The sequence below is a fragment of the Perognathus longimembris genome, chromosome 3, assembly GCF_023159225.1.
Source record: "Perognathus longimembris pacificus isolate PPM17 chromosome 3, ASM2315922v1, whole genome shotgun sequence".
NCBI lineage: Eukaryota > Metazoa > Chordata > Mammalia > Rodentia > Heteromyidae > Perognathus > Perognathus longimembris.
In genome coordinates, this window is record NC_063163.1 from 83,025,273 (window position 1) to 83,047,929 (window position 22,657).

Sequence of the window (22,657 nt, forward strand, 5' to 3'; positions counted from 1 at the left end):
CAGACAACTTTGGTTGTCAGAGTTAGAAAGGAGGTTGTTCCTGGCCGCAGCGGCTCAGCATCTCATACTACACAGGGTGTAAGCCGTCCACAGCGGGACAGCTCCAGTCTTACCTCGCTGTGGTGAGCTGGGGTGGGATCTGGGAGCACGAGCAGCAGCAGAGGAAAGTGACAGAAGATCACTACGTCACTCAGAAATTTCCAGAAGCTCAATCCATCTCCTTTGGTGAGGTCTTTGTTTGTTTGTTTTTTCCATGAAGGAATGACAAACAATTGCCAACATTGCATTTACCAGAGGAATACAGACAATTTGTTAGCTTTTATTCATCGAAAATATCCAATATTTATATTTAAGTATACAGCTCCTCAGGAGGAGAGGGGGAGCCCCTTGCCCACCAGACAGCCATGTTCAGTGATTCTCTCCTATGAGCCCCCTGAGAAAGACACACCTCTCCAGGCTTCAGTCTCCATTGTAAATGCAGATGGACATAGCTTGTGCTTAGTTAGTGCTGTGTGCCAGGCATTTTGTGTGCAGGGCATTTTCCATGTGCGGCCTTGTTTGGTTCCCAGCAGAGATGGAGATGGGGTATAAAGTGGGCTTTGATGGATGTGTAGGAGTTGGCTCTCAGCAGGGGGGAAACAAAAGTTCACCCAGGGAAGGGCAGAAGGCAGGCACTGAGTTCCTCAGGAAGGGGGGCAGGCAGAGGGCCGAGGAGAAGCCCATAATCTCCAAACTCACCAGCTCTGGCACTAAGAGGGGACAGCGTCCATACGGCTCAAGTAGAGATACTAACACCCGTGCCTGGACCACAGGAGACATGTCACTCATCTCAGAAGCCTGTGTATCTTCATTTCCCAGGGCAGCCACAAGCACCCATGACCCTTTCCGTTCAAGTTAAAGCGAAATTTCAAACTCTGTCACTCAGGACAACCTCCATGTTCCAAGGGCCTCATGGCCACGTGTGCCTGTGTAGTGCCAGAATCCAGATACCCCAAAGACCACCGAGACCCGGATCAATGCAAAAGCAAAGGTGCCATTTATTAGCAAATGCACATCCGGGCCAACGAGCTCACCAGACGCAGCTGAGAGACCAGGGCCCTGAGACAGGGGATTGCACACTTTTTATACAGGTGAACAAACAACTTTGGGAACTTTCCATGTTGACAGCCATTCTATTGGTCGACCTGGAGTAATGCTGTTACTTTTCAAACCTGGTTGGTTAGGGGCCATCTGCACATTTCAAAACAGCAATGGTTTATTCCTGGCTAGGTCAGCTTGCCTATCTGTTGCTTGCAGCTTGCCCCCTATCTGTTGCTTGGTCAGTTACTGGGTGGGCACATAGTTGTGGTTTTTTCCGGTAGCTGTGTTTTCAACTTAACTCTAACATGGCTGCTTCTATTCCAAAATGGAGTCACTTTGGTCTCATACCTGGTGGCCGCCGACTTGAGCCAGATGGCGGCAACCAACAGGAGTCGTCACCATTCTGTGCAGAGCTAGAAAAAACGTGCTGCGGTCTGCTGCAGGACATGCACTGTACATGCGCGCGCCGCCGCCTGCCGCAAGACTCGCACTGCACATGCGCACACTGCCGCCTGCCGCAGGACTCACACTGCACATGCGCACACTGCCGCCTGCCGCAGGACTCGCACTGCACATGCGCACACTGCCGCCTGACGCAGGTCTCGAGCTGCACATGCGCGCTGCCGCCTCCCGCGGGACTCATGCTGCTCATGTGTGCACTGCCACCTGCCGCAGGATTCGGGCTGCACATGCGCACTGCTGCCTGCCCCAGGACTCGCGCTGCTCAGGTGTGCACTGCCCCCTGCCACAAGACTCGCGCTGCACATGCGCACACTGCCACTTGCTGCAGGACTCGGGCTGCACATGTGCATACTGCACGTGCGCGCGCTGCCACCTGCTGCAAAGCTGCACGTGTCCGCCACGCATTAGGAGGCCTTAAAAGCATTTCTAGGCCACAAAGCATTGCAGGCCCACAGAACATTGCTTGGCTGCCAGGCACACAAGGCCGTAAAGCACGCGAGGCATGTAAGGCTGTTAAGCACGTGCGGCCACAAAGCAAACTATGCTGCTCCTTAAAGTCCACGACGTAGGTAAACTCCAGGCGACCAGCTTTCCCCCTCTGACCTGCTTGTCCCTGACAGACTGAGAGTCCGGAGTGGAATGAAACCCCTTTCTGATTCGCGCCTGAGTGGATGGAAGCAAGACAGCTCCACCTCCATGCCTCCTGGGTCCCTTATTTAAAATACTCTTCCTGCTCCTCGGGCATCACCCTACCGTGAGGCGAATACGGCGAAAACACCCCAATGCATCGTTTGTACAGAGGCGCTTGTGGCTTCTACAGAGAAAATGACACTAAAGGAAGACTGCTTTCCTGCAAGCTCCCACAAGTTCCAAAAATCACCCGGGAAATTCACCCTGTAATTTTGTTGTAGACCAACTTTCTGAGAAGTTCCTGCTCGCTCTGTGGCCTCTGGCCTAGAATGAACCTCCTCACTCGCTTTGCCTATCTGTACTTTGTAACGAGGAAAGGACAGGGAATAAGTGTCGGGCAGACCTAGTTTCAAATCCCAGCTTGAGCCAAGTGCGGCGATGTATGCCTATAATCCCAGCTGCTCAGAGGCAAGGGGTGGGAGGATCCTGCTCCAGATCTGACCTAGACAGGAGAAGGAGACAAACAAACAAGCAAAATAATAATAATAATAATAATAATAATAATAATAAAAGCAAAAGGGCTGGGAGCATGGCTCAAGTGACAGAGCTCTCGCCTAGCAAGCTCAAGTCCCAGACTTCAAAACAATTTCAGCTTGGCTCAGTTTTCTCATCTGTAAAGCAGGGCTGTTCATGTCTGCTGAGATTAGACTCAAAGAGTGCTGTGCAAGTGCTTGGGGCTTGGTACCAATGCCCACCTCCATTGCCCTTCTCCTCTCCCACCGCGATCAATCATGAGACAAGCTGGGGTGGGGAGTTTCCCAGCCGCAATGGAGCTGAGTGGCAATGTGAGAAAACGGCTTCCTCCCCAGACAATCCCCGGGTTAATCACCACGGCGATGACCGCGGACTGGGGAAACGTCTGCAATCCAGAGGCACGCTGGGCATATTTTGGTGTCATTTGGAAGAGGGCAAAACAGAATGTTCCCTCTGGTAAATGCAAACCTCTCTAAGTAGAAGAGCGGAAGCGTCCGTGACACGGACTGCAGGGACGATGTGACACCCAGAGGGAGTGGTCTGGCTGAGCACTGCTAAGCTGCTGGATGCTAGACAAGGGACAGACCCAAGGCCTGGGATCAAACCCAAGCTGGACCACAGAGCAAGGTGCACTGCCTAACGTCAGGAATCAGATTTACAGCAAAGTGAACTTGGGTGGGAGGATCCAGAGGGACAGGGTGAGGGTGAAGGAGACCAATGTTCACAGGGTGGGAGGACAAGGGTGACACAAGGCTACTGAGCCATCGGGTCCTGTCTCCATCTCAGAGATTAGCCAGCCTGTGCCATCTAACTGAGACAGCCTTGTCCAGGGCCTGTTAGAGGTCAAAGGCATGGAGCCAATGTAGCTTAATGAGGAAGACGTCAGGCTCCCAAGCCAGGCATAGTGGTGCATACCTATAATCTCGGGAGGCTCAGGCAGGATTTTGGAAGAAAAAAGGAGCCAGGCACCAGTGACTCATGCCTGTCATCCTAGCTACTCAGGAAGCTGAGATCTGAGGATTGCAGTTTGAAGCCAGCCCAGGCAGGAAAGTCCATGAGACTCTTGTCTCCAATGAAATCACAGAAAAAAAAAAAAGAAAAAAAAAAGCTAGAAGTGGTGCTGTGGCTCACGTGGTAAAGCACTAGCCTTGAGCAAAAGGAGCTCAGGGACAGTGCCCAGGCTCAGAGTTCAAGAAAAAAAAAAAAAAAAGGAAATGAAAGAATAAAGAGGAGAGGGGAAAAAAAGGAGCGGCTTACAGATAAGACGCTGTTAAGTGATTTTTAAAGTACGTTACTTAATTTAAAAAAAATTTTTTTAAAGGCTTCAGAATCAGAAACAAACTTAGGTTTGAATCCACCATCACTAGCTGTGCGTAAGCTCATGACTGAACCTCTCCGGTGATTCTGAGGATGATGATGACTTTAATGATGGTACCGAAGATGCCAGTGATGGTAATGATTCTCAAAATAATAGTGGTGGTGACCATGGTGATGGTGATGACGATGAAGGTGATTTCGGTAGTTACAATGATGACATCGATGGTGTCCTCACATGATTGATAACTGTGATTAGCTATCACTCGCCTCTAAAAAGCACATCAAGTGCCTGGCATGCAGGAAGTGCTTACTAAATGCTGGCTATGGCCACGGGTCCTGTGTTGTTTGCTTATGCTCCCTTTACTCCCATTGTTTATCGTGAACTTGTGCTCAAGGCAAGCCCAAAGCCTTGGCTGGAATTGGAATGGCCTGTGTCCCCTTGGCCCACCGGACTTCTCTGACCCTCCCATCTCCTGCCTCTTGCAGCATTAAGTGGCATGCTGTGGACAGGCCTCCTGGGTTCCCAGGGCCATGAAGTGGGGTGTGGGAGAAAGAGGAGTCAAGTCTAGCACGTGATCATGGAGCCCCTTTCCTCCAAGTCACTGGGCATAAGATGCCCAGAGCTCACTGGCGCCACCTAAAGGCACACAGGGGGAAAGCCGACGTGCTGAACAGATTCGGGACCACAAACGTGGCCCGCTCCTCACCTGGCTCTCCTTACCTTGCAGAGATCTGGACAGCAAGGCACACCGAGCTCTGCCCCTCGGTGGGGAGAATGACCGAGTCTTCAACGACCTGTGGGGGAAGGGCAGCGTGCCGGTCGTCCTCAACAACCCGTATTCAGAGAAGGAGCAGGTGAGTTCGGGACACCGGCCTGGCACCCACACGCTGGCCTGCCTGAGCCCTGCAGGTAGGTGGGAAGCTGAGGGAGGGAGGAAGAGAGGCAGATCTCCAGCCAAGCTGAGCTGGAAGCCAGGCTCCATGGCCTCAGAGCTCGGAGGCCGGCCAGGAGGGCTGATCCTGGGATGAGAACTTTGGCTTTGTTCCTCGGTTTGTTTTGCTTGGATTTGCTTGTGAGACTTGCCATTTTTCAAGTTTCAGTTGTTTGAATGTGGTTCCAAATTTGAAAGAGATCAAGGGCACATTAATGTGAGCTTTTCTCGCCACCGAAGCTGTCAATATTAATCGCTTTTGTATGTACTTTTAGCAGTGTTTTATGCTTACACAGATAAATTGCACGTGCATTATTTTCCTATTTTATACAAATGAGAACAGAGTTCACATCTTATTTTTTATATTTCTTGTTCATGTATCAATATATCTAGGAAATACATCTCTTTAGTGGATAAAGGGAATATTAGTTCTTTTCATAGCTACATAATATTCCACTGTGCAGCAATACCATCGGTGTACTGAGAAGTCCCCCATGTCCGAACCAGTAACTGGGCCATTGCCACTATTTTGCTATGACAGTGCTATGGTGTGTGTGACCTTGTGCAGATACCTCATTTGGCTCATGCCTAGACTTAGAATAAACTCCTACAAGTGTAAGTGTCAAGTCGGAGATCGAGTATGTTGATGACTCAGGCACAGACTGCCGGATTGTTCTGCACAGGGGTTGTACCAGTCCCATCATCTAAGTAGGAGACTGTTTCCCCACAGCCTCACCAACTCCCATCTGTCACCAAATATTTTAGCCTTTGCCAATCCGCTGAAATGTGCGTTGACAGCTGAGTCGGTTCCTCTTCCAGGAGTGGCTGGCTTTGGCTATAGATCAGCAATGCCTCTTTTCCCCTTGCCTGGACAGCGGATAAGCCAGGCCAGAGCAATCCTTGGAGGTCCGTGCATTTCCTATCCACCCTCTGCCTTTTAGCAGCAAAGCAGGGGCAGAGTGACCAATGGGAAGCTCTGGAAAGAGGGGCGTGGCCTGCATCCTGTCCTTACGTGAGGACAGAGTGACCAATGACAAGCTCACGAAGGAGGGGGTGTGGCTGGATGTCCTTCACTGTGGGAGTGGGTGACCAATAAGGAGCTTGGGAAGGAAAAGGCGTGGCCTGCTTCTTTTCCCCGGGGATAGAGTGACCAATGAGAACCTCAGAGAGGAGGGGTGTGGCTTGCTTCGGAGCAGAAACCAATAGGGAAGTCAGGACAGAGGGGGTGTGGCCTGCTTCCTTTCCCCTGCATCGCCCCTTGGATGGCACGGTTTCAGCCCTCATCTAATTAAGGACTAGGGACCTACAAGGCTTGGGATGGGCCTGCTCTCGGGAGGGAACTGCTCTCCTTAGCTACTAGTGGTGGGATCCCATAGCAATCAGACTCCCGACCCCAGGGCTTGACACCCTCTGAGTCTGACACCTAGGAATGTCTGGAAAAGCAAAATGATAAATTCTTACGTTTTCTTCCGAAGCCAAGGCCACATTGGAGCTGGGAACGGAGCTTAGTGGCAGAGCATGTGCTTAGCCATGTACAAGGCCCTGGGTTCATTCCCCACTGGAAACAACAACAAAAATAATCAGTGCCACACTGAAGCATCAGTGGTCCAAGAACAGTTTAATAAACTAGAATGGTTTACAGTCCTTCATAGTTTCTGTCCTAACCAAAAATGAAGGGCTGTAGCTATAGGAAAAGCCCTCCCAAGACAAGGAGGTCAAAAAGACACAGCCTCTGACCAGATACCAGCTGTGCTCAGATCCACACCATGTCCCTTGTCATTTATTACACCAGTGCTGTTGCCTTTCTTTTAACGCTAGGGTGGAAATTAAGTATTTTTTGCCTTTATGTCTATTATAAATGGCAAAGTAGGGAGAGATCAAGAAATTCCCATACTCCCAGAAAGATGAGACAGATTGCATTCCTTAGCGCCAGACATGGTAGCACACACACTTAATCCCAGCACCTTCAGAGATGGAGATGGGAGGATTGCACTTTGCGGTCCTTGCCTTTGACATTCGCCTGGGCTGTGACAGTGGATGGGATGAGTCAGCCCCTCCTTCATCATCCAGATCTCCATCTCTCGATGCCTTGGATCCCACCACACATCTAGCCCCAGCATAGAAGCAAAGACCCTCATGGTCAAGGGCAGGGACACACACACACACACACACACACACACACAGCAATAAGTCTTAACGGGACAGGGACATAATGTGCTGTGAGAAAGTGTCAGGGAAGGTTTACCTTAAGAAATGACTTTGGACATGGGGTTTTGAAAATAAAGTAGGAGTTTGCCCCCACACAACATGGAGAATGGCACTCTAACATAAGGAAAGATGGTGGCTGACACCCTGAGTTATTTTCTAAGGATTGCTAGTTGATGTCTGAAATTGTCTTTCTTGCTAATACTGCCTAAGGCAAGATGGTAACAGCCCTTTCTGTAACAATCATAATAACATCAAATTCTGTATCAGGATTTGAATGTAGCCCTTTACAAACTCCCTTCTGAGAAGCATCGTTTGCTTTCTCAAGGGAGAAGAGATAGGCAGAGCCCTGCCCTGCTTGGGGATGGCTGTCAATAATTGAGCACTCATCCAGCCCTTAGTGGCTCCGGGCAGGGCAGGACCCACTGGGGACCCTCCTGTCCCGCCCAACTCTCCACCACCCTGGCCTCTCTCCTTGGATGAGGACATCCTTCCTCCCACAATGCTTTTCTTCCTGTGAAACACCCCTCCCCACCCTTGCCTCAATGGGAGCTGGTATTTCATTGCTCCAGGGACCCAGGGCTTCCTGGCTGCTTTCAAAATGTCAGACTGTTCAGACGCCGCTGTCTTTCCAGGTGAGTTTAAGCCCTGGTGCAGTCTCTGGTGGCATCACCAAGCGAGCAGAGGACCAGCTTGTACACCCCTACCCCCCTAACTTGAAGTGAATGGAAGGTGGCTGGGACCCCTGCATCCCACACCTGCGCTGGGAGACCTCAGTCAGCCCTGACTCATGCATGTTCATAATGTCAGGATAAAAATACCAGGAGTGACAGCACCGCCGCACAGATAGGCAGCCTTCAGAGCCTGGCATCACTGGCCCACAGCACGGAGGCAGCCACCCAGAGCCGTGAGGCAGCACCCACAAGTGGCCCAACCTGGATCAGATCTGCAATTCACACAAAGCCGAGCTTCCCCTTCCCAATAGGTGCTAACAGACATGGGGAGGTGTGGGAGAGCTTCAACCCTAACCACCCACCGTAGCTGATCTTTATCAGGCAATGTCAGGGACTGCACTCAGCACTTCAGATCCACAGCGCTCCTAACCTTAGCCCAACCAGTTACAGGGCAGTCGGCCCTCTGTATCCACAGATTCAAGGAAGCACATGGACAGCATTCAAAGCATTGCACCTAGCTGGGTGGTGGTACACGCCTGTAATCCCAACTACTCAGGAGACAGAATTGCATTTTTGAGGCTAGCCTGGGCAAAAAGTGAGTGAAAACCCTATCTTAAAAATAACCAATGAATGGCTGGGAATATGGCCTAGTGGCAAGAGTGCTTGACTCGTATACATGAAGCCCTGGGTTCAATTCCCCAGTACCACATATATAGAAAATGGCCAGAAGTGGCGCTGGGGCTCAAGTGGCAGAGTGCTAGCCTTGAGCAAAGAGAAGCCAGGGACAGTGTTCAGGCCCTGAGTCCAAAGCCTAGGACTGGCAAAAATAAATAAATAAATAAATAACCAACGAAGAGGAGTGCTGGTGGCTCCCACCTGTAATCCTAGCTACTCAGGAGGCTAAGATCAGAGCATCATGTATCAAAGCCAGCCCAAGCAGAAAAGACAGAGAGACACTTATTTCCAACTAACCAGCAAAAAAAAGCAGAAGGCAGAGGTGTGGCTCAAGTGGCAGAGTTACAACTTTGAGGGGGAAAAGCTAAGGGATAACCTCCAGACCCTGAGTTCAAGACTCACTACCAGCACAAAAAAAACAGTCAATCAGACTGGGGTCATGACTCAGTAGTAAGTTGACTGCCTGCAATAATAGTACTATAATAATAGTGATGATGATGATGATGATGATGATGATGATGATGATAACTAAAGCAAAAAGGTCTGGAGGTGTGGCTAAAGGTGACAGAACACTTGTCTCGAGAGCCTGAAGCCTTCAGTTCAAACCCCAGCAGCACCACCAAAAGCAAAGATAGTGCATGTATAATTGCCATTGTTCCCTAGACAAGGGGTGAACACCTATTTGCATAGCATTTGCATTTCTTTAAGGACTAGACAGCATCTGCACGTGGCTTAGACAGGAGAGTGTGCCCAGGTCCCGTGCAGAGGCTGTTCCAGTTTATGTGAGGACCTGAGCACACTCAGATTTTCATTTCATGGGGTCCTAGAACTAACCCTCCCTGCATACTGACTGTCCCCATGTTACAAAGAAGGAAGCAGAGGCACAGAGGGTTGAGTGACTTGGCTCAGTAAGCGCTGTAGGTAGGATTTGAACTCAGACCCTGGAACCCCACAGCTCTCCTGATGGGTCCTGGCCTCCAGTGAGTTGGGACAAGGCTGTGACTCAATGACTCACGCCTGCTTGGGCCAGGCTCCCGGGTGGAACAGGGCACAGCCCGAAGGCCTCCCACGGAAGGTCGAAGCTCTGCGGCTGCAGCGTCGCCCCTCAGACCTTCTGTCTCCTCACCCGAACACTGGAGGCCACGAGAGCCAGTGAGCCACGGACAGGGCTGGCCTAGCCGAGGCCTGGCACCCAATAGGTGTTTACTAAACATTGCTCAAAAGGAAAGTAAACGCGATTCTCCCGCAATTATTACAGCCAAACTCTCAGCCTTTCACCAAATGCTTGCCTCCACTTCTTGAAACTTCCACTCCTGGGACAAGCTGCAGACATGGACACACAAAGTAGTTGGGGGGAGCAGTCCATGCACTCCCAAACCCCAAGTCTAGTTTTCTCCCAAAGTATCTTCAATGTCCCCTTTATCCAGCTGAGCCAGGGTGCCCTCTAGCAACAGACCCCCCCCCCCATAAAGATGCTTTCCAGAGATTTCTGTGAGACAGAGCCTTTCAGTGCTCTGGGGATGGGAGTGAGGGAAAGGCAACAGCAGAACTGGGCTCCCCTCCACAGAGCCACCACCTGCTCAGGGACCCCTAAGGTCACTTAATCAAGAATTCAACCACAGTAGGGCACCAGTGGCTCATGCCTGTAATCCTGGCTACTCAGAGGAGTCTGAGATCTGACAATCCAGGTTCAAAGCCAGCCAGGGCAGCAAAGTCCATGAGACTCGTATCTGCAACTAACCAGCAAAAAGCTGGAAGTGGAGATGTGTCTCAAGTGGTTAGAGCTCCATTCTTGAGTGGAAAAAAAATTAAACAACAGAGGCCAGGCCCTGAGTTCAACTGTGTGCTCAACTGTGTGCATGCACATGCGCGTGCACGCACACACACACACGCACACACACGCACACACACACGTACTTTGTCCTGCTGCCCTGATATATGGGGCCAGGGTGGTGTCAGGAAGTGGGGCCTGAATGGAAGGGCGTGCCATGTGTGGATTGTGGGTAGTGATGGAATTTCCACATATTTTGCCATTTGTTTTCAGAGTGAGCCTGTCCAGCCAGGCAGTCCCTCCCTTGGGACAATGTTTAAGACCTCAGAGAGAGAAACTTCTCGATGTGCTCACTTACAACCTCGCCCAGGATTCAAATCTTTTCCCCCTGAAGCCTTCATCCAGCCAAAGTGATGTTGCCTCATTTTTTTTCTTTTTGCAAAATCAATATGTTACCCCAACTCTCTCCACCGCAAGACTTGGAAGTCAAGAGAGAGGTGACCTCTTTTCTCTCCTGCCGTCTCAGGCGTTTAAAGGCGAAAAGCTTGCATGGTTTTAACATTCGCCCTGAAGCAAGCTAACACTCATGAGCTGATACACCCAGAAACAAAGCAAGACCGTGGGGGGAGGAAGCCACAAGATAATAATTACAGGATTTGTGGTTTCGATCACTTTCTAGCACATCTATCCATTCTGCTTGGTCAAGAGACCTGTGTTTAAAGTTGTCTGGTACACTATGACTCCTTCATGCCCTGTGATCTAGGGACATTGTGTCCCAACCTAGAGTAGATCTGAACCCCACCAGCCCTTTTCCCTAGCCCCCACAGACTGCAAAACACATTGTCCAATTGGGGAGGTAAGGCAGGAAAAGCAAAGTGAGCAGAACAACCAACCTCTCGGGCCACCATGACTTGAATGCAGCCCATCTGACTCTCGCTGCTTCTCTAAGCAGCGATTTGTTCATTGCACGGGTGAGTGGGTTCCTGCTTCTTTGCAGGGCTGTGCTCCTGGATGCTGAGCTGTCACCGCTCATAACCGGGTTATGCTCGTTGGCACAGGTAGGTGGTACCCACAGGGCGGAGTAGCTTTGCCCAGGGCGGCAGGAAGGGCTTGGTGTGTGGCGTCTGGCCCCTGGTGTGGATGGCCCGCTGCCCGGCTCGGCCCTGGTGCATTGCCCTCATTTCAGAACCAGGCAGGCAGGGCAGGGCACCACAGGTCTGTCCGCCCAGGCCCCAGCACTGGGTTCGTTTGCCAGAGCTGCCTAACAAAGCTTCACACCATGCCTTCCTTGCATACTTGGTGGCTCGTCCCAGAGGTACAGCGTCAAAGTCAAAGTGTTGGCAGGGTGCGTCCCTCAGGCCTGAGGCCTCTATCTGTGTGAGGAGACAGCCAACTTCACGGTCACGTGACCTGTCTTCTCCTAAGTCCCCCCTCTTTTTATTCTCTCTCTCTCGTTTACAAGGACACTGGCTCTATTGGATGCAGGAGCATCCTGTGCCCTTGTTCTAACTTAAGTCCCTCTGTAGAGAGCCACATCAGGTGGGCAACCTCTGGAGCATCCTGGGTTTGAGGATGTTGGCGTATGAATTAGAGGAGGACATGGTTCAGCCCATAGCAACACCCAAACAGGTGGTATCTCACACGTGCCCTCCTCCCTAGCCATGGCTCTCCCTGGCTTTGCTGGGAGATGATGACCGTGATGGTGACAACAATGACAACCACTGTGGAGAAAGCAGGTGCCCAGCTCCTATTTCTATGCCTTGCGGGCTCTGGTGCTGAGGGTCTGTTGTCCTCCACTTCCCAACAACAGCCAAGAGACTTATGGCCTTCTAGAACCTTCCAGAACCTTCCAGAGATGTTTACACTAGAAGCCCCACCCTGATTCCACACTGACTTCTCTTTTCCCTTCTCCCTCACACCCCAAGACTCTAAGCTATTCTCCTTGCGCCTGAGCCCCATTCTCTCTCTTCCAGTATTGGGGCTCCACAGCTTTGTTCTCCGCCATCGTGCCCTTTCCTCCTCTCTGTCTCCCACAGTTCTGTGATCACGTGCAGGTGGCTCAGGACAGGACTCTGACTTTCCAATGATGCCGAGGCCGTATGATTTGGTAGAAATCACACTTGGGAGTTTGCGTTTGGACTTTTTTTCTTCTCACGCTGTGACACACAGTAGCGTGTTTACCTCTTCCTGTCAGGGCCAGGATCACCAAGGAAACAACCAACCCTTCCATGCCGGGTTGCTCAGCTAGGGTGCTTGTGGGTTAGATGGTAGACGCACTCATGCATTTTCAACTTAGGGCTTTGCTTTGCTTGTTTAATTTTATTTTTTGTTTGGCCATCCTGGGATTTGAACTCAAGACCTGCTGCTTGCTAGGCAGGCACTCTTATCACTTGAGCCACACACACCCAGACCTTTTGTGCTTGGTGTCATGTTTTGTTTTGTTTTTTAAGATAGGCTGTCACTTTTTGCCCAGGACCAACTTGTACTATGATTCTTCTACCTATGCCTTCTGAATAGCTGGGGTGACAGGACGATGCTTGTGGATTGAGAAAGAGTCTCACAAGCTTTGCCAGGCTGTCCGTGGACTGTGACCCTCTTGATCTCCACCTCCCACAGAGTTAGGATGTCAGGCAGGAGCCATTGGCCCTAGCCCCTCAACTGTGGGTATTTTCCGTTCAGGGTGGGCTTGTTGTGGAGCATGTACAGGAGTAATCTGTGTTCCACACGCCTGGCTTGGACAGGGCCCCACACAGCTCGGCAGCGCCAGCTTCTCTGCCCTCCTCCATGTCAACACCAGATCCTGGGCTGCACCTTGGGGAGTGAGACTGCGGTTTCCTTCTTCCTTTGGACTGTGTGCATCCACTCAGGGCAAGATCACGGGTGCCCCCGACAGGGCAGCCTAAGCAACTGGGAAAGGCAGTGCTCATAGACATCTGAGGTCAGCACAGTCCAGTTCCAGTGACGGCCCTCCTTCTTACTGGGTTCTCACATGAGAGGTGGGGGGAGAGGGAAGAGGAGGAGGAGAGGGAGGAAGGAGGGATGGGAAGGTCTCCTTGAGGTTCTGAAAGAGGCCCTGGGGCCTCTTATAGTCTTCGGTGAGGAGCTCCTTCATCTGTTCAAAAGAGTCTGAAAACTGAAGCCCACAGACCACAGCTGCTCCTGCAAATTTAGAAGCAGTCTCAGGGAGCACCCCCTGCCTCCCTACAGGCCCCACCTTGGGGAGCCAATGTCTCCCCGCCCTCCCGCAGGCACAGATCCCAGAAAGGACACGCTCAGCCACGGCCTGGTACCCCTTCCCCAATATCCCCCCTGCCCCTGCTGCTTATCTGTATTTGAGGGGAAAGCTTGCCCCCCCCCCACTTGGCGAAGTCTTTTCCTCCTGCACACAGGGCCCTGTCTGCTATATTAGTCCCCTCACTTGCCCCCTCCTGAGTCATCCAGAGCCACTGCTGGCTAATTAAAACATCAAAGCTTCAAGTACAACAGACCAGTTCCAAGTGCGCCCTGCGCCGGGGCGCAGAGAGGAGGGTGGTGCTGGCTCGCCCAGCCGCCAATTACTAAGCCCTCAGCCACCGCCCTGTGCACATCTGGAACCTGAGCAGATGGCCTCTTCTGCCGGGCCTGTCCTGTCCCTCCTCCTCTGCCCATCCAGGCAGGGAGAGCCGTGCCCCACACCGCCTCCCCACCCGTCTGCCCTCCCACATCCTAGAGACACCACGTCTGTCCTCCCCCTCTGCATTCTGGCTGCTTTATGGCTCCTGGGCCATTGGTGTGGGTGGCCCCAAGAGCTGCTAGACTGGCTGAGTGAAACCCAGTCTCAGGGAGGGAGAGGGGCAAGGCAACATTTGCTCCTCCAAGATGCTGTCTGTCAGGGCTATCAGCGATCAGCGCAGAGGCGAGGCCATTAGCTACAGGTCTGCTGGAAGAAGAAGAGGAGAGACAGCACTAAAGAAGGAATATGTTGTCAGGCACTGGTGGCTCATGCCTGTTATCCTAGTGACTCAGGAGGCTGAGATCTGAGGATCACAGTTCAAAGCCAGCTGGGGTAGAAAAGGCTGTGAGACTCTTATCTCCAACTGAACACCAGAAAACCAGAAGTGGCACTGTGGCTCAAGTGGTAGAGCGCTAGCCTTTGGCTGCAGAGCTCAGGGACAGTGCCCAGGCCCAGAGTTCAAGCCCCACAACTGACAGAAGAAGAAGAAGAAGAAGAAGAAGAAGAAGAAGAAGAAGAAGAAGAAGAAGAAGAAGAAGAAGAAGAAGAAGAGGAAGAAGAAGAAGAAGCCAGCTCAGGCAGGAAAGTCCATGAGACTCTTATCTCCAACAAACCACCAGAAAACTAGGAGCTGTGGCTTAAGTGGTAGAGCACTAGCCTTGAGCAAAAAAAGCTCAGGGACAGCACCCAGGCCCTTAGTTCAAGCCCCAGGACTGACAAAAAAAAAAAAAAAGTAAGGTATCTATCCAGGTCTTCAGCAAAGGGAGGGGTGCTGTTCCTCTACAGCTTTGTTCAGAGGCACAAGTGGTGTGCCCTAGAGTCCAGAGGGGTAGAAACGACAGGTGGGGAACAGCGAGAAACCTCTTCTGCCTCTGGCTGCCCAGCATGGTCTCAGAATGCCCTCCAGGTCCATTTCTGTTGCTATCACTGAGTAGCCCAGGCAAGGTGTAATTAGAAAGAAGAGAGGTTTCTGTGACACATGCTCCCAAAGGCCGGGATATGAAGAACATGGTGCGGTGTCATAACATGCCAGCACGTGGCAAGACTTCCAACCCACAAGCTTTTAAGGGGTCATATGGAGGGCATCGCCCATGGTAACAATACTTGTAGCATAGTACGGCGACAGGAACTACATACTACTTAATGCTAAGGTCTACTAGTTACTTGGTGTTGAGTAACAGCTAACCTTCCAACTGAGGAATGGTGGTGGTTTGGCCAGGATGCTTGCTGATAGAGATGGATGGAGAAGGGCGCGGGACTCAAGAGCTACTTGGAAAGCTAACATGGGTGGGACCAGCAAAGAGCCAAATGGAGGATAAGAAGCAGGACCAGGCCCACCTGTGGCGGGGACTTTGCACTTGCATCTCTCTTCTGCTTAGTTACAATCAGCTCCATTGACTCAACAAATCTGCTGAGTCCGCATTTCACCAGGCCAGACGCTGCCCTGGACCTCTGAGAAATTCCTTTACTCCGGCTCTCAGGAACCCATCCCTGGCTCCTCTTTTGGGATCCAGACACCAGAAACAGCCACGCCGCCCCATGGCCGTGGAAACCACCTCCGCATCCCACCAGGCCCTGCCTGATGCGCCGCTCTCTCCTCCCCTCCAGCCCCCTGCCTCCGGCAAGCAGTCCCCCACCAAGAACGGCAGCCCCTCCAAGGGCCCCCGCTTCCTGAAGGTGAAGAACTGGGAGACGGACGTGGTCCTCACAGATACCCTCCACCTCAAAAGCACACTGGTGAGTAGCAAGCAGGGCAGGGCTCAGCCAGGCTCCATGTTGGCATCTCCACCCCACGGGGCCCACACCCCGTCCACACAGAGACCATCCCAGAGGCCCCAGGCCTGATCAAGAGAGGTTCATCCCTGTTGGATAAACAGACAGGCACTCATTTACTTAATCCCTGGATTTTTGTCTTGTGTATCCAAACCGGGTCTCCAGGCACCTGCCAGCTCCGAGCATTGTCTCTGTTTCTCAGAGCCCCACGGATGTCCTCTTGATTCCTGAAATTTTCAGTGTGATTTTCAGCTTTCTGGGCGGGGACATCTTGGAGGAGTATTGCATCCGTTAGCTACTGCTGAGTAACAACTGGCCCCAAATGCAGCTGGAAACACCTACTGTTTCTTACTTTTTCAAAAAGGTAGTGCATGTACCCAGAGGGTTCTGTCTTTGTGTGGACCAGAAGCAGTTGATCTCATGGTGATATCTATGTGCCCACAGCCATCAGAGGGCATGGCTCAGTGCAGGCTTCGCTCTAGAATGGTCCTGGCTGGGGTCACTCCACGCTGAGGGGTAGCTTCTCATACAAACTGGCAGGACCTGTTGAGGCCTAAGCTCAGACCTGAACCTACCACATTCTAGGGGCCAAAACCAGCCCAGACCTCAGGAGAGAGGGTTGCACCTGCCGAGGTGAGATGCTGGAAACTCACCCTGAGTCAGACTACAGGCAGGGGGAGGATTAGGGCCATTTTGTGGACACATCGATCGTAAATGTGTTCAAATGAATGCCAGAACCCTCTCCGTGTGTTCCCTTCCCATCAGCCTGGATAGTCTGCAGTGTGGTTACCCATGATTCCCATTCTGAGTCACAAGGTCTCTCACTGACTTGTGCGAACTCCCTAAGAGCCTTACCCTCTGGCTGATTGCTCCTTTCCCTTGGCTTGTGGTTGCATCCACAGGCCATCTGGAGCTGGCTGTTAGCGCCATTCTCCTTTGGAATTAAGAGACTGGGTCAGCTCAGGCTCTAGTCTGCAGATCAGCCCACGTGCTGGGCTTAGGCGAAGCCAAGCAACAGCCCATCTCTTTCTTGGCTTCCAGGAAACGGGGTGCACAGAACACATCTGCATGGGTTCCATCATGCTGCCCTCGCAGCACACCCGAAAGCCAGAAGATGTCCGCCCCAAGGACCAGCTCTTCCCCCTCGCCAAAGAGTTCATTGATCAGTATTATTCATCAATTAAAAGGTCGGTGTTTTCTGACTCTCTGGGGAGCCTGAGGTTCACTAATGAGGGACAAAAGATCTCAATGCCATGTTTGCAGACCACTGAGCCCTGGCCTGGGCATAAGGTCTCTGTCGTACATGGGGATGGAACCATTGCAGCCCAAGGCCTGGCAAGACTCGGCCCCCCTACCCCTAAAGGGCTCTTATTTAGCCTGCAAAGGGTAGCCTCACATCCCTGATATTTCAAACACTTCCACGCCTAGAGAAATATTCAAACTATTTCCCTAAGAAGGCATGCGTGAGAAGATGTGCTCACCAACACATGACGATTTCCGCTGGGCATGTTGCCACATGCCTGGAATCCCAGCACTTCGGAGGCTAAGGCAGGAGGATGGCAAGTTCAAGGCCAGCTTGGGGAAGGATTGGAGAGGCCCTGTTTCAAAAACAAAAATGCCAATAAAAGAACTAGAAGAGAGGGTATCTCAAATGTTAAAATACAAAGTCTTGGGATAAATCTCCAATACCTCCAACAAAAACAACAACAACAAAGAAAACAATACAGCAGCTATTTCTGGGGACAGTAGGGTAGAGAGGGGCCATCATCCCCAAGGAACTAGACTATTACTCCCTAGGCTCGGGACATGGCCCCTGGTACTTTCTTAGAAGCCTGAAACGTTCCATAGAAATGGTTTAACTTTCTAAATTCAACTGTATAACCAGCCTTCAAAACTTACACCAGGGCTGGGAATATGGCCTAGTGGCAAGAGAGCCTGCCTCGTATACATGAAGCCCTGGGTTAAATTCCCCAGTACCACATATATGGAAAACGGCCAGAAGTGGCGCTGTGGCTCAAGTGGTAGAGTGCTAGCCTTGAGCAAAAGGAAACCAGGGACAGTGCTCAGGCCCTGAGTCCAAGGCCCGGGACTGGCCAAAAAAAAAAAAAGTTTGAAGCCAGCTTGAGCAGGAAAGTCCATGAGACTCTTATCTCCAATCACACACACACACACACACACACACACACACACACACACACACACACACACAGCCAGAATGGTGCTATGGCTAAAGTGATAGCACATGAACCTTGAGCACAAAAATCTCAGGGACAGTGCTCAGGCACAGAGTTCAAGCCCCAGGACCAGAGCAAGGAAAAAATCAGATCTCCAGGCAGGTGTGAGCCTCCTTCCCACCCAGTGGACAAGATGTGGCTCACACACCCTGTTGGCCTCAGTCACCACCCAAGCACTCTATCAGACACACAGCACCAGGTTACAGGCATTTGAGTGCACACTGTCTGCCTTTCCCTCCAATCCTTGCCTGCATGCAGAAGTCAATGTGGAACTTTGGGAGCCTCTGTCCTCCTATGAGATCTCCTCCCCTGCACCAACCTTGACTTTACAGTGGAGTAAATATCCTACTAGTCTCCATGGCTGAGGCAGAATGAACATGGTAGGCAGGGGATCAACTTCACAGGAGGAAAAGCTTGATTGTGGCTCAGGGAATGAGGTTTCCATCTACCCATGGAAAGATGCTCACATCATGGCAGCCAGGAAGTTGGGGGGAGGCCTTTGGGGCCACACCCCCCAACGACCTAACTGCCTTTCACTAGGCCCCATCTCTTAAAGGACCACCCCTTCCCAATAGTACCACAGAATGACAAGCCTTAGTTAGCTTGTGGGCCTTTTTCTTTTTTTGGGGGGGAGGGGGGTGGAAACTTCCAAAGCAGAGCAGCAAGGTTATCACGTCCACCTGTTCCCCTCCCACTCAGATTTGGCTCCAAAGCTCACATGGACAGGCTGGAGGAGGTGAGCAAAGAGATCAAGAGCACCAGCACCTACCAGCTCAAGGACACGGAGCTCATCTACGGGGCCAAGCATGCCTGGAGGAACGCAGCCCGCTGTGTCGGCAGGATCCAGTGGTCCAAGCTGCAGGTGAGGGGATGGGGAGTAGGGGGTGGACACCTGAGGACACGATAGGGAGGGGATACGATGGGGAGCACATGGAACTTGGACGTGTAGATCCTTTGCCCTGTGGCCACACTGACCTAGCATGTGGGTGCCCTGCTCTAGGCGATTGTGCTCTGGGGCTCCTGCAGGGACCTCCCAATGGTGTGGGGCTCGGGTTGGGGTGTGGGGGTCCCCAGGTTCTGAGGTCATGGCGAAAGCCTGGCCACAGCCATGTCTTACTCAGTCCATACTGTGTTTTTGTTCAATGAAATATGTGTATCTCGGGAGCACTTGTCATCCTCTGCTATAGAACCCCCCCACTCCCTCTGGTCTTCACATTCGCTCTCTTTGCTGATTTATCACTTTGCCTCCTCCCCTGAAGCATTAATTTTGGTGTCCCCTCATATTATTTTATGCTAGGGAATATTTGTTTTTATGGGCAGATTTGTAATCAGAATCAGATGTTTGTTTGCCTGCTTGCTAGTCCTGGGGCTTGAATTCAGGGCTTGGGTGCTATCCCATGTTTCTTTGTGCTGCAAGCTAGCGCTCTACCCCTTGAACCACATTGCCACTGGCTTTTCCTGAGTCTCATGGACTTTCCTGCACAGGCTGGCTTTGAACAGCAGTCCTCAGATCTCAGCCTTCTGAGTAGCTAGGATTATAGGCATGAGCCACTGGCACCTGGTGGTTTTGTTTCAAATCCCTAACAACCTAATAGAAAATATAACCAGCTCATTAGAACTCCTTTATTCTCCTTCCTGTTTCATAATTTTTTTTTCTCTCCGTGCCTACTTTCAGGGGATTCTTCCTGCCTTGATTAGCTCTGGTGATTAGCATAGACAAGGCAGAAAGCCACACATCCCGCCTGGGCCTCAGCATCGAGGCACTCACTGTTCCAGTGAGGCTGGAACTGTGTGGGGGCACTGGGCTCTGCACCTGGGCCATGGAGGGGAGGCAAGGCAGGGGGAGAGGGAGGGAAGGCAGCCATCATTCTCTTCATTCACCTCTTCCAGGTGTTTGATGCCCGAGACTGCACCACAGCTCACGGGATGTTCAACTACATCTGCAACCACATTAAGTATGCCACCAACAAAGGCAACCTCAGGTGAGCTCACCTATAGAGAGGGGGAAGCTGAGGGCGGGGTAGCAGCCATGCAGCACAGAGCCTTGGCCCTTAGAGCTGCCAGGGAGGTGTTCCCCCATTGGGCCACCCCAGGAGAGGAGGTCCTGGCATTGCACACCCACTGCCTCTTCTCTTCTGAGAGAAGCAGACGCCCAGGTGGTCTGTCAAACTGTAGCAACAGGCTAGCACTAGTGACTCACGATCTGACGATCACAGTTCAAAGCCAGCCGGAGCAGGAAAGTCTGTGAGACTCTTCTCTTGAATCACTGAAAAAGGCAGAAGTGGAGCTGTGGCTCAAGTTGTCACAGTGCTAGCCTTGAGCAAAAAAGCAAAGGGACTGTGCCCAGGCCCTGAGTTTAAGCTCCATACCAGAACACTCTCTCTCTCTCTCTCTCTCTCTCTCACACACACACACACACACACACACACACACACACACGTTTACTACACTTTACCACCCATGGGGCAGGTGAAAGGAAGCCTGTTGGGGTCAGCTGCACCTTTAAGGGGCCACAGCTGACCTCGGCCTGTCTCTCCCCTTCCTGTCTTTAACAGGAAGAGAAGCCCCTGTCCCTGGGGCTAGCACGTGTGCTATGGCGGAGGGGTACCCCAGGGGCCCATCCATAGGGGGCTGGACCTCTGCCAACAAAGGAAGTCTCCTGACATCATTTGAGGGACAGCCACTTGGGACCAATCAGGGGCCCCTCTCTTGTGCCCGCCTTTGGGGTATATCTGGGGGGCTCCTCATTTGAATAAACAGAAGCCCTAGAGGTTTTCTCCAGGGCCCACGCATCCGTGTCGTTCTTGGCGGTTGTGGGCCACCGAGGCTACCTGTGGCCATCGTTCCCGCGTGAGGGATAAAGGACCATCCAGGAAGGGGCGGACAAGCCCCTTCCCCCCCCCCATGCGAGGGGAAGTCGAGAGAGAGAGAGAGAGAGAGAGAGAGAGAGAGAGAGAGAGAGAGAGAGAGAGAGAGAGAGCCCACAGAAGCTGTTTTTTATTCTGAGGAAGAGGAAAATCCCACTGCCAGTGATGACCTGCTTCACAAGTCCAGCTCTGTTGCCTGGAGCTGCCTCCCAGTCTCCCACTTTACAATTTCTCCTCCTGCCACCCAGGCACTGTGCCTTCAGGTGCCATCAAGCCAAGCCTGGCCTTGACTCCTCTTGCATGCCTAGAAAGAACAGAGACGCTGAGGTGTGAGTTGAGCCTCTCCACCAGGCTGGGCTGGGCTAGGAAGGAACCGCTGGAGCCCCACAGACAGCTGGCCACATGTGCCCGTCCTGCTTGCCAGTATCTGTTCCCAGCTTGAGTACCAGCTCCTCGCTGGGAGCTTCAGGGATATTCCCACAATCCCTCATGCCAGGTTATCCGAGGTCATCTTGACGTGGCTCATTTGCATTGGACTTCCATTTTCCTGGACCATGCTTACTAACCCCAGTGAACCACCAGTAGGGAATGGGCCTGGGTGGGAAGTTGGTATTTGAGTCTCTTTATCCTGATCAGCAAAGAACTTTCTAGCATATCCTCTCCACATGGAGTACTACCCTGCTAAGGTGAAGCCCCAAGCTCATGGGTGATGCCAATGGTTTCCAGACTGTTCTGAGAGCAGGTAACAGAAGGGAAGATGATCACCTGACCTAGACCATTCTTTAGCTCAATTATCGTATGTGGCATCTTCATCAGACCTATTAAAGAAAATACTCGTTCAGGTACAGTAGCTCATTCCTGAAATCCTAGCTGCACAAGAGGCAGAGGTCAGAAAGACTGCGGTTTCAGGCTAACCCAGAAAGCAGTTAGCCAAGACCCCTTCTCAGCCAATGAGCTTGACATAATGGTTCACATTTGTGGTCCTATAGATGTGAGAAGGAGGCACAGGTAGGAGGATCTCATTTTGAGGCTGGCCCTGGGCAAAAACCAAGAAGCCCTATCTGAAGAGCAAACTAAGACACAAAAGAAAAGGGTGGAATACCAGTATGAAGCTTTGAATTCAAACTGTTCCAAAGAAGGGAAGTAGGGGGGAGGGAAGGAGGGAGGGAGGGGGGAGGAAATCAGCTGACTTTTATCTAAGTTTTAAACCTCATGTCACATACTCTTATATAGAAGTGGTTTATATTTGAGGATGGCAGGCTAAGGAGAAGGCAGAAGACAGAAAGTTCATAGAGCATTCCACCTGCCCTTCAGGGAGATTGCACTCAGGGGACAAAGAGGAGGAATAGCAGGGAAGTATTCTGTCCCCTATTGCTCTCAGTTCCTGCCCAGAAAGGAAATGTCACTCTGCTGTGGTGTGTAATTCTGCCTTTTCTAAACATGAGTATGTGTGCCAGGACCAGGGCTTGAATTCAAGGTCCTGGGCTCTTGCTTGGCTTTCTCACCCAAGGCTGGCACTCTATCACTTGAACCACAGCTCTACTTTCAGCTTTATGCTGGTTAAATTGGACACCACAGTCCTGTAGATTTCCCTTCCTGGGCTGGCTCTGAACTGTGAGCCTGGCCTGCAAGAGCAGGTGTAAATCATTTCTAAAGAACAGGCCCTCAGGCTTCACAAACCCTGCCCATAAAGAAAGGCAGAGCTGTGGCAGCTGCAGTTTTCTCCTCGTACGTTTAAATGCAAGTTGATTTCTTTTTCGTGGCAAATCTGAAAAGTTCAATGTGGTGGGA

General features: G+C 51.7%; 1 protein-coding gene across 4 annotated transcripts in view; it reads left to right on the top strand.

Annotated features, from left to right (window-relative positions):
• Nos1 (nitric oxide synthase 1) overlaps positions 1 to 22,657 on the top strand; it is a 129,339-nt gene that overhangs the window by 64,106 nt on the left and 42,576 nt on the right. For all 4 annotated transcript variants that reach the window (XM_048342877.1, XM_048342876.1, XM_048342878.1 and 1 more), the window contains exons 3-7: positions 4,752 to 4,878; positions 15,601 to 15,729; positions 16,807 to 16,952; positions 18,699 to 18,861; positions 19,890 to 19,981. In XM_048342877.1, coding sequence (XP_048198834.1) covers positions 4,752 to 4,878; positions 15,601 to 15,729; positions 16,807 to 16,952; positions 18,699 to 18,861; positions 19,890 to 19,981 — 657 coding nt within the window. The remainder of the gene's footprint in view (positions 1 to 4,751; positions 4,879 to 15,600; positions 15,730 to 16,806; positions 16,953 to 18,698; positions 18,862 to 19,889; positions 19,982 to 22,657) is intronic.